The following is a 12773-nucleotide window of genomic DNA, read 5'->3' as shown; positions in this document are numbered from 1 at the left end:
GTCAGTTCTATAATGGCAACATGTTGACATGCTGAAGCCTTCATATGTTCAGCTTTCCCGGCCATATAGTCTATGAACTTTAGTTAATTCTATTATGGCAACATGACCACATGCTGTAGCAATCATATGTTTAGCTTTCCCGGCCATATTGTCAATTCTATAATGGTAACAATATGTTGACATGCTTGAGCCTTCATATGTTTAGCATTCCCTGTCATTTAATTTTCGTACTTTAATAAATTCTGTTATCGCGTTGCAATTTTCATGTTTTCTCACTTGCTGTCGACTCTTCTATAAAACATAACAATGGTATCTATCTAAAACCACAAAACTGCAAATGGCTTTTTAAGAGACGTGAAAAACGTATGTACCCTGTTATTGCAAGGGCAAGTCCTTAGGAACAATGGTCTTTGGAACTAGTATTAGATCATGTTTTGTATCTAACACAGCTTCGTATCATTAACTATGGTTATATGGCTTACATGCACTTACAGCAATTTTTACAAGGTCTTTTATCTTAAAACTGTTTGCATTTTTTTTCTATAAAACTCTAAAAATTGTGTTTCCTATTCAGTTGTCTGTAAATAGTACTTATTATGATAAAAAGTTATGACTGACTACAATATAATGGCTTTTCAAGTTGCTTAAAATCCGTAACTGCAAACGCCTTGCATAAACCCCATAAAGGTACAGATACTAAATAGCGAAATGGCACATAATCACATACTGTCGGATACAAATAGTTCTCATTTTTGTTGTTGTTGTTGTGTTTTTACATGTATTAGCTATTTTCCTTATTTTCTTTGCAGCTTTTTGCTGAAATCATATGACAGTCCTGTGCTTGACATGCAGGTAGCATTTTCATAATGATATAATAGCATGACATTTGGTCATGGAAACTATACACCACCACTTAAATTTGGGGTCTAATTGTTTAACCAGTTTTGCAGTTTGTGTGTTTGACTGATCTTTTTTTTCTTTCAAACATGACCCCCTCTTTTTCTTTTGATTTTTTATTCAGCACTAACAAAATATTCTTCGATAAAATGTGGGTTTCAGACATTTAAAATGGGTCCTGATGTGTGCTGCAGCCATTGGAAATTTGCCAATTTTATATAGAATACTAGCTATTTAGTGTGTTCATGCTAAAAGGGCCATTTTGTAAGACGGAAAAGTGAAACATGAGTTTTGCCTAAATCACGATGTTACATTGAAATAACACGACTGGTTACGAGACGATGATTAGACTTATATGAGCGGGAAATTTTGCAAATAAAGCTTTTTAGGAAAAAATATTTGCGCCAAACTGCAGTTACGGGGTTCTGAATTGACACCGTTGATAAGGTAGTTCTTTTTTTGGGGCAATACATGTACTACCTGACATATGACTTTCATACATTGGATATTTTATAGCAAAATTTTGTAATAGGCTATACACTATTTGTTTTCCAACTGCCTCTTGGCCTAGTCATTTAAAAACAAATAAATATATCGTCTAAAAATTATTTACATCAACATAATACAAACGAAATAATTTTATATCCAGTATTTCAGTATTGATAGACGGACAAAATTTGATTGTGCTCATGTCCAACCGGGCACAAGTGTGAGGATTTACGACAATATTTACGACAATATTTACGACAAACTAAGAGTGTGTTGTATCATCTTTTTGACGAATACGTATATTTGTCTCTGATTTGGTACTTTATAGTTTGATTATGCCCAAATAATAAAACGTACAGCTACAAAACATTGTCAAGTTAAAATTACGCCAAAGAAGTCATGATATCACGTGTCAATAATCCGTTTTTATCTTGAAAATATGTGATTTTGAACATTTCTTATTTGAGGTAACTTGAAACAGCCATTATTTTCCGAAATATTATTCGCGAGTCTTACGTTTTGAATAATGATCAATATTCACGGCTTTTTTATACTCGTATCAAAATGTCGTGCGAAATGTGAAAAAAAAGCAAAAGCTGCTGACTAATTTGATTGGAAATCAGGTGCAAGGTTGATAAATACTGGGGTGTTTGACCTTGGAATTATACATATTTGTCCGTTTTTTCATTGATAACTTGGTAATTACATACTAATACCTATGCTAATTTTTTCATATCTCAACAGAAAATAGTGACATCATGTTTCCATGGAAGAAGCATACGACTACACTGATTAAATTAATGAACATAGTTTCAGCTGTTTGACTGTACTTCAAAATGGTCCATGAGAATAGTAACTGCAAGTGCACACGATATTTCCATAAATAATGTCGGAGAGGGCGGGTATACTGTTAGCGTAGGTACAAGTTTAAATAAATGAAAATAAAACAATGATATCACTTACTTTAAACATAGATTGTTTTTAAGCCACATGAATCGGGGAAGGTAAACTTATTTAATTTGTTTTAAAATATTACGTAATCTGTAATTTTGATTTGTTCACCTCTCACAGCCTACATCTTTTCCACCTAGTTATATCATTTTTATTATATTCCAACGATATTTTATTGTCTCTACAATGTTATGTAATTTAAAGATGTATAATTTTGATTTATTCACCTTTTACAACCGACATGTTTTCTAACCTTCTTTCGATCTTGTGATATCATATTGTCTCTACCATGTTATATAATTTATGATCCGTAATTTTGATTTGTCCACATTTTACAGCCTACACGCTTTTCAACCTTCTTTCGACCTGGTTATATCATTTATATTATAATATGAAATAAGGCAATGCCTCAATCGGGAATCGTTACAGTCCATCAGCTTTCCCAGAAAATATGCGTTTGTATCAATTTAAAAGTAGATTTTGGAATAAAAAAAAATACATAACTGCACATATTTGTACTGATGTGCAAGACATTGCGGTTCGGACAAGTTATGTGGACGCACAAGGAAACCCGTATTTTTCCAAAAAATCCGAAGTCAGACGCTCTGTGCACGTGCCGGAAGACCACATTTTTTTATTCGATAGTATATCTCATTCGGTATATATCGCATGTTACCGTAGAGGGATCGATCCCGATTTTCGTCTCCAATCGGTAGGATCGGTTCCCTCCCTATAACAGCGATATTATATTGCCTCTTTTTTATGGGTTTAACGTCACACCGACAAAATTATAGGTGATGTTGGCGACTTTCCAGCCATAGATGATGGAGGAAGACCCAAGGTGCCCCTGCGGGCATCATTTCATCACGAGCGGGAATCGATCTTCCTTACATGAAGAATTCGACGCCCCGAGCAAGGCTCTAATCCACATTGGTGAAAGGCAAATGATTTTAAGTAAGCGACCTTAAGCTCGGCCACGGAAGCCCCATGCCTCTTCCATGTTACATTATTTATAGATCTATGATTTTGATTTGTTAGCATACGTGTTTTCCAACCTTAAATCATTTATATTACAAGTATATAACAGCGATATCATATTGTCTCTCGAAGTAGGACACGATAAGTAATAGTTCAAAGATCGATACAGTGCATGGAAATATCATGGCTTTGGGTGCAATCAAGGGTTTTCCTGCGAAGATATTAGTCGGGTCTTTGACCCGGTCAAAAAGCGAAGTATTTGATCAAATACATAGAGTATTACTATTTTAAAATCATTTGACCTGGCCCAGTATAAGGACTATATTACGTAATTTACGTAATTTTGTAATAACAATATATTGACCTATTAAAACCCAGGTGTTTTCCAACTGTCTGGGGGACCCAGTAATTAATAAAAAGCATACTAGATAATTGTATAATTTCACTACATCGCTAATTTTGAAATGGTCTCTGTTTTCTGTCAGTTATTATTACAACCTGTCATTTTAAACACTATTCTTACTTATTAGTATTTCTAAAGTTTCAACAGACACAGAAATTATGAGGTAATTCTATAATGGATATATTAGAGATTCAGTGTACCATTTTATGGACCAGTTTTGTCTTACATGTAGAACAATTTCAACATGCTTTTACTGAAGTAGATTTGCAGCATTTCGCCCACATACATTCTGCTTCTAAATGATTGATTTTTTAAAGCTGTTCCTTATTTTACCAGTCCTTAAAGCTATTTATCATCCGAGTCAGTTTTTTTAACTGTTATTTTTACGATTTATCCGAATTGTTACAGAGTTGTTTATGTGTCATGAAGCAACTAGTCCAAAAATTATTCTATTTTGCTGATCTTATAATGTTGCAAGAAAACGGAAATGTTGGTTTCATATATGGTGACAGCCATTCAACACGAAGTTGGCTAGTTCGAATCTGACTGAGAGGAGCTTTTTTTTCGTACGATGAGTAGACGTTTATAAAATTAGAAGATCATATCATAAAGTTACATTTAATTTATTTTCGAGAAATATGCCAAACAAGAATAATTACAGATTACATTTGTTAGACTTTGTACGTTTAATTTTACTTTCGTATGCCCAGGGGCGCATTCAGGTTTGGTTTAGGGAGAGGGGCGGGTGGTTACTAAGGAGTCCCTGGGAGAATCTTTAGACGCTTGCTTTGCAATTAAGGCAAAAAATCAAATGCTACGCCTATTCACACATGCGCGTCATTGACCAAACTATATGCTGTACTTTTATCTTCAGATCTTCTATGTACATTTGTCCACTAAAGATAAAGAATTTGTTGATAAAGGTTTAAGAAATCAGTCATGAAAACCTTACACATTTTTATTCTTTACCTTTCGTTTTACTGTTTGGATGTAAAAGGTAACTTTTTATTGCTGAAAAAGCCTTTATGTAGGAGATGTTAATGTTGTCAGTGCATTTTAAATTTACTCAATTTATTTTTGTTTACCTTTAAAAAATTTAACTTTCTCTGACTATAGATATAGTTTAAGATTTTTTACATATATATCTAAATATTCATCGACACAGTTTGTTAGTTGTTGCCGATTTTGGTCTGGGTGTTTCAACTACACATGTACCTGTTAAGCTTTTGTAGTGTAACAACCAGTAATATCAGGTTACCCTTCTGAAGTGGTTACTGCGCACTAAAAGGGTGTTCTTCTTTACCTTATATAAAACTGACACATTTTCAATGGCTGCAGCACACATCAGGACCCATTTTAAATGCCTGTAACTTACATTTTCTAGAAGAATATTGTCACCGCTGAATAAAAGTCAAAAGAAAATTGGGGGTCATGTTTAATGCAAGAAAATTATTTTCATTCAAACACACAAACTGAAAATCAGCTAAATAAATCAGACCCCTAATCATAGTGGTGGTGTATGATTTAAGTATCCACGACAAATTCTGTCATGTTATTATTTCATTATGAAAATGATGCCAAGCATAGATGAGTTCAGCAAAAAAATCAAAGAAAATAAGGAAAATAGCTCTAAAGAGCAAAAACAACTGACGGCTATTTGACTCCACCATTGTAAGACTACTTTTTTCGCGCCATTTCCCATTTGCCTAGTGTTACAACCAGTTGCTTCCGGTTACCCTTTTGTACAGCTGCAATCAATTACTTCAAGTTATCCTTCTGTAGTATTACAACCAGTTTCTTCCTGTTAACCTTTTGTAGTGTTACAACAAGTAACTTCCGGCTACCCTTTTGTAGTGTTACAACCAGTTGCTTCCGGAAAACCCTTTTGTAGAGCTACAATCAGTTACTTTCTGTTATCCTTCCTCATGTAGTGTTACAACCAGCTATTTCTTGTTAACCTTTTGTAGTGTTACAACCAGTAACTTCCGGCTACCCTTTTGTAGTGTTACAATCAGCTGCTTCGGTAACCCCTTGTAGAGCTACAATCAGTTACTTCCAGTAACCCTTTTGTATTGTTACTATTTAAGTGACATAGACATACCTGCTTAATCTTCCAAAATATTTATTGAGTACGCGTTAAATGAAGACGACTGCGAATTTCTTTTCAGCTATTGACTGCCCAGCAGGATGGGTCGACCACGACACAAGCTGTTACCATTTTAGTCATGACACGGAACCTTGGATGCTCGCACAGGTATGTTTGTTTGTTTTTTTGGAACGGATAGTACTGCTTAGTAACGTTGTTAAGTTTAAATCTATATGACGTGCATTCTGATTAAAACTTTTTCTTTAGGATTATAAAATAAAAAGTTACCAAACTTCTAATATAATTGGTTTGATGTTATTTGTATCGTTTCCAGTTAAACATGCAATCAGTCTAATAGTATAAAACCATTTATTTTGTGTTTGTTTTAAAACAGACTTTCAAAAATAACTTACTTGGACAACTACTTTCAGAACTTTCCAATAAGTGCAGCTACGCGTGCTGAGATTCGAACCCACGACCTTTGGTTTAGAAGTAAGACCCTCTACATCCTTTAGTCATACAACGTTAACACTATTTGGATAATATGTATATTAATATCATGTTTCTCCTTTACTTAGTTTATAATTCAAAATTGATATTCCGAAACGTTGGATTATGATAGCAACGACGTATTCACATTTCAAGAACTAAATTCCAACTGGCGCATTAGCTTTTTTATATAGCATTTTTATATCAATATTTTGAGATACATTGTACTTAAATTTTAAAGACAAATCAGTTAACCAACTTCGCTATGAACATGGTTTCCTACACTCTAGCTAAAAACAGAGGATATTACATGAGTGTCTTTTCATATCAATTTTAATAAACGAGTTTAACAAATTCAGTGTGGAATGTCACAAATGTAATAGTCTTTTTATCACATGTTAGCTTTTACTGCGGAAACATCAAACATTCTACTTTCTTTAACCATTAAAAACAAGTCAATTTGACCAAAGTCTCCTGCACTTTAAACGACGTCGACGTCAAAGCTTTATTACACCAGTGTATTATAAATTTTATGTGATGGCTTTATTTTACTCCCGCGACGTCAAACGTGTGATAATTATGTTTTCGTACACTTTCGCTTGTTAACCTTTCCTATTGACCGTGCCTTCCTTCACTCTCATTTATTTTCCCAACATACTTTCGTGTTTCTCTTCATTCTCGTGCTTTCCTACACTATAGTTTGTTTTCCTTCATTCTCGCTACGACCGTGTTTTTCTACATTCACGCTTGTTTTCAGACATTGATTTTCTGCACTTTGTTTATTACCGTATTTCACTCCCTTTATTATCATGTTTGTCCTACACTCTTGTTATTATCGTGCTCTCTTATGATTGTGTTCTCATACATTCTCACTATGGCCGTGATTTCTGCACTCTCGCTATCGCTGTGTTTCCCAACACTATCGCGGCGACCGTGTTTTCCTTTGTTTTAGATTCCAGAATAGCAGTACTTCCAGCTTTTCCTTACAATTTCAGTTAAATGCTTAAACATATCATGCCTGTATAAAATACAGTGGAAGATAAAACTCCCATACTTTCGATACAATACTAAGAGATCTAACATATAAGCTTACACATGATTAACTATTTTAAATACTTAAAAGCGATGCAATCTCAGCAAAATTAAAACTTATTTGTCTATATTATTCTGTCTGGTTGTCAGATGGTATGTGAAGGACTTGGTGGCCATCTGCCAGAAATTGAAACAGCTTTGGAAGATCACTTTTTGAGTAATGAAGTGAAAAAATTGACAGGTTTGTATCAACTATTTTAAAATATTTAATCCCATATGCAAAAAAAATCCAGTACCCACACAGAATAAATACAAAACATCACTACTTTAGGAAACCTAAGCATTGATAAACTTAACATTCGTCTTATCAGCAAGAAAAGTGGTCGAACATTAAGATAGATCGGCACGTTTGATAAACCGGAAGTAACGTCATTTATCCGGATAAATTCGGTGTACGGAAATGATTAACATCTGACACATTAAATAATTCCAAATAATATCTTGGAATCAGTTTGAAATATGCGGATCATTTTAGTCATAGGCCAATTTCTAAAACTAGAACTGTCACAGGAGTGACTCATACCCCCACAATACGGTCTTGTCACAGAAGAATGGCAACCATAAGAAATCTTAAAAATACTTAGAATAATATAAAAATGTCAAAAAAACTTAATACTTCAAAAACAAATTTACTCGTCTTTGGAGTACTTCATCCTGGGCTTCCACATATAAGTAATACTAGTATAATTATGTGCCCTAAATGAGGAATGAGGTAAATATAAAAAATCTCTACAATTAGAGATACACTAAAAGTGAATATAAAAAAAGTCTTACCGACACATGCTACCACAGAAAAATGTATTTACTTTTTACATAGGACTAATAATAAAAAAAGTTAGAAAAATACCTATTATATATAGTAAAATATTGAAAATCTAAAAATAGACTAATTCCTGGAATTTAAGGGGAAGAAACTCAGTACAAAAGTTTAAAAAGGTAACTTCCCTTTAGGTCTAAGCCAATCATAATGATATATGGTGAATATGCATCAAAATTAACCTTAAATTCTAAGTGAAAGGGGGCATAATACATGAAAAAATTGGTGTCAGAGTTATGCACCTTGTGTCACATGATGTTGCTGATGAGGTGGAACATCTACTTTAAGTTTGAATCTAATCCATTTAGTAATAACTGAGATATAGTGAAAATACATCAAAATCAACCTTAAATTTTAAGTAAAAGGGCACATTATTCATAAAAAATTGGTGTCAGAGTTATGCACTTTATGTCACATAATGTGGGTGATGAGGTGGAACATCTATTTTAAGTTTGAATCAAATCCATTTAGTAATAACTGAGATATAGTGAAAATACATCAAAATCAACCTTAAATTCTAAGTAAAAGGGGACATAATTCATGAAAACTTGGTGTCAGAGTTATGCATCTTGTGTCACATGATGTGGGTGATAAGGTGGAACATCTATTTTAAGTTTGAATCAAATTCATTTAGTAATAACTGAAATAACAGATTTCGCGACGCGACGGGACGGGACGCGACGGGACGCGACAAAACCGTCTCCTATATAGACTCCTATATAGCCCCCACCCTCTCCCCCCCCCCTCCCCCCACATCACAAACATGTTTGGTGGGGGTATAATAAAAACAAGCACACGGACCTATACATTTTATTTCACCATATATATAGGCCATCTGTTTATTTACAACTGTGATACGTTTCTCTTAAAACTAGATTATAGGAAAAAGGAAAAAAAATCTATTCGCGAAAATGTTATGACAAATGTGATTTTCCCATGCATAGACTCCCATTATGAAACCTTGTTTGAGGTCGAAATGTTTTGAATCAGTGTACCAGACAATCAAGCACACGACCCTTGTATATTCTGAAGTCTACGGATCGCGGGTTCGATCCTCGGGCGGGGCGTATGTTCTCCGTGACGATTTGATAAAAGACATTGTGTCTGAAATCATTCGTCCTCCACTCTGATAATTCATGTGGGGAAGTTGGCAGTTACTTGCAGAGAACAGGTTTGTACTGGTACAGAATCCAGGAACACTGGCTAGGTTAACTGCCCGCCGTTACATGACTGAAATACTGATGAAAAACGGCGTTAAACCCAAAACAAACAAATATTCTGAAGTTTTGAAAAATCAGGTTTTAATCAAATTCTACAATATTGAAAAATATTTTGATCCGAACGTGCAGAAGAACCTTAAGTCAGCCAGTGAATTCTAGATATAAAACATACCTGGCAATGTTCTTTTGTATTTCTTTTTCAATTATTACTCTACGCTCATATATGTAGAAAAATGTGATAACAACATTTTGTGTAAAATTATGTTTTCACCGTGTTGCAGGTCCGTATTTCTGGATCGGAGGAAGTGATCTTTCCGTTGAAGGCGAATGGAAATGGTGGACAACAAAAGAAGCGCTAAGTTACACGAACTGGCTACCATCAGAGCCTTCAAATGGTGCGGGAAACGAAAACTGCATGTCGTTAAAACGGATAAGCAATGGTACAGTAGGATGGAATGATTACCGATGTTCCGTAGCAACGTATTACATTTGTGAAAAACAAGCGTAAGTGTATAAAATCACTGTCGTACCTGGGTATCATACTTGCTCCTGAAATTTTTTAGTGTTTTCTTGAAAGCTCAAACATATGTATGTATTTTCAGAGACATACTACCTTATGGTTGCTGATTTCTACCATGTCGAATTGTAGTGCACATATTACACATAATACTAATAACAACAAATTAAGGCCAACTCGACAAATTTTTGTCGGATTTTCGTGTTAGTGGGAATCAAATATCTTTGGGATGTCATGTATTTGTCCAGCAATCGTGGTGTCGGTTACCTCGTCACACGACAGCACGATTGATCGGCACTTTCTGTATTAGTCGTGTTGGCGGTGCAAACACACGACGTGTTTGCGGGACGCGGTCACGACAAAATGTAATGGCATGACGTCAAACACAGGGTAGAAAATCAGCTACCAGATCAGACAATATTTGTCAAAAAGTCGCGTCACGGAACAAGTGACCAGTGGCAAAATATTGATATGGTATATTTATGTATATTAAAAACAGCGTTTAAGCAATGTGACATCAAATCGTTAACATCAGAAGGACTGATTTTTCTGACCGCATGACAAAATACATCGACACGGAAAGTTTTTTCAATTTCTTTTTTGAAAAAGATTGCAATTTCCTCACCGTCCGCTGTTATTTCATGATGACTGAACTTTAGAAGGTTTACAACTGACCAGTGCTATTTGATTAAATGCAATTTCGCTCTAACTCGGATAATTCAAACATCACCTTTATTTCGAACTCGTCATCAGGCCCATGCAAAATCACAATTTAATGTATTTTGTTCGATGGCTCGAACTGTCGATAACTCAAAATATAATCGAGTTCAACTGTATTTATGTTTCCGTTTTTCCAAGTTTATTCAATTTATAACAGCAAGTACAGTACAACCTGTTACTCTCACATCCGAGAAGCAATTTGGCAAAATTGTTAGCACTATATAGTAACAGTTTTTGTACAACAGACCTTTTCCAGTTGTTTTGTTTTTCTGTGGTGTTTATAATGCAGTGTTTTAATCCTACTCAAACAATGCCATACTTATTATTAATAAACAGGATGTTATATTTTTATTTTTCTATTATATTTCAGGGAACAGACGGATATTGTTGGATAACTGTCTAATATTGCTGCTGAAATAGAATAAATTATTTTCAGAAAAAAAGCTTCAAAATACTTACTTTTTATTTGAGATTGTATCTGAAGAGTTAAAATGAAGCGATGAAACAACGCTGTACAAAGGAAGTAGTGGTCTCTCCGTTTTCTTTTTAATTCATTCCATGAGAAAGCATAACGCGTGTTACATACCAAAAAGTTCGTTAGAGATCAATTTCATTCTAAGAAAAAGCATAAGGCGGATTTCATACCAAAACGTTCGTTAGAGATTCAATTCATTCTATGAAAAAGCATAAGTCGTGTTACATACAAAAAAGTTTGTTACAGATTCAATTCATTCTATGAAAAAGCATAAGGCGTGTTAAATATCAAAATGGCGTGTTACATACCAAAATCTAAGTTAGAGATAAAATTCATTCTATGAAAAAGCATAAGGCGGATTACATACCAAAATATTCGTTAGAGATTCAATTCAGTCTATGAAAAAGCATATGGTACGTTACATACTAAAAAGTTCGTCAGAGATTCAATTCATTGTATGATGGTGGATAACATACCAAAAAGTTCATTAGAGATTCAATTCATTCATGAAAAAGTATTAGGCGTGTTAGATACCAAAAAGCTCGTTAGAGATTCAATTCATTCTAAGAGAAAGCATAAGGCGTGTTGCATACCAAAAGGCGTGTTAAATACCAAAAAGTACGTCAGAGATTCAATTATTCTATGAAAAAGCATAAGGCGGATTACATTCCGCAAAGTTCGTTTGAGATTCAGTTCATTCTAAGAAAAAGTATTAGGCGTGTTACATACCAAAAAGTTCGTAAGAGACCCAATTCATTCTATGAGAAAGCGTAAAGCGTGATAAATACCAAAAAGTTCGTTGGAGATTTAATTCATTCAATTAAAACGCATAAGGCGTGTACTTACCAAAAATCTCGTTAGAGATCCAGTTCATTCTATGAAAAAGCATAAGACGTGTTACATACCAAAAAGTTCGTTAGAGATTCAATTCATTCTAAAAAAAAACATAAGGCATGTACTTACAAAAAAGCTCGTTAGAGATCCAGTTCATTCTATGAAAAAGCATAAGACGTGTTACATACCAAAAAGTTCGTTAGAGATCCAATTCATTCCATGAGAAAGCATAAAGCGTGATAAATACTAAAAAGTTCGTTGGAGATTCAATTAATTCCATTAAAAAGCATAAGGCGTGTTACATACCAAAAAGTTCGTTAGAGAGATTCAATACATTCTATGAAAAAGCATAAGGCGTGTTACATGCTAAAAGGTTCGTTAGCGATTCAATTCATTCTATGAAAAAGCATAAGGCGTGTTAGATATCCAAATCATTGTATGCGAGGTGTTCATATCCTTTGCTGAATGATATTCTGGGATTCTGGGGACATCTGGTGATAAAAGCATATTTTCCTTTAGTCAGTTTTATTTGTGTTTGGTCAGATATTTACCTCTACATACAAAAATATTCTAAAATTATGAGTCTATTGGAAAAAAAATTAAATAAACATTTTTTATATCAATTTTGTCCCAAGTACAAATAATTAAATCACACAAAACTTTTTTATGGGACCAGCCGCTAAGATAAATGAATAGTTATCAAGGGTAATTTGGGGTTCTTCGGTAAATTTCTGCAACCAATGTCCTTACATCAACTATTTTGGCTTCATGTACTGTCAAACTTGCTCGAGAGACCACTTGCATT

General features: G+C 34.2%; 1 protein-coding gene across 1 annotated transcript; it reads left to right on the top strand.

Moving 5' to 3' along the window:
• The first annotated feature begins 4601 nt into the window (after window positions 1–4601).
• LOC123541477 (perlucin-like) lies at window positions 4602–11103 on the top strand. The gene is made up of 5 exons (XM_053527523.1): window positions 4602–4715; window positions 5887–5972; window positions 7476–7566; window positions 9704–9926; window positions 11030–11103. Exons 1-5 carry the CDS (start codon window positions 4658–4660, stop codon window positions 11052–11054), a joined length of 483 nt encoding a protein of 160 aa, XP_053383498.1. The 5' UTR covers window positions 4602–4657; the 3' UTR covers window positions 11055–11103.
• The last annotated feature ends 1670 nt before the right edge of the window (window positions 11104–12773 follow it).

Source organism: Mercenaria mercenaria, chromosome 16 (assembly GCF_021730395.1).
Source record: "Mercenaria mercenaria strain notata chromosome 16, MADL_Memer_1, whole genome shotgun sequence".
NCBI classification, from domain to species: domain Eukaryota; kingdom Metazoa; phylum Mollusca; class Bivalvia; order Venerida; family Veneridae; genus Mercenaria; species Mercenaria mercenaria.
Note: the sequence above shows the minus strand (reverse complement) of the source record. Positions and strands in the feature narration are given on the sequence as shown.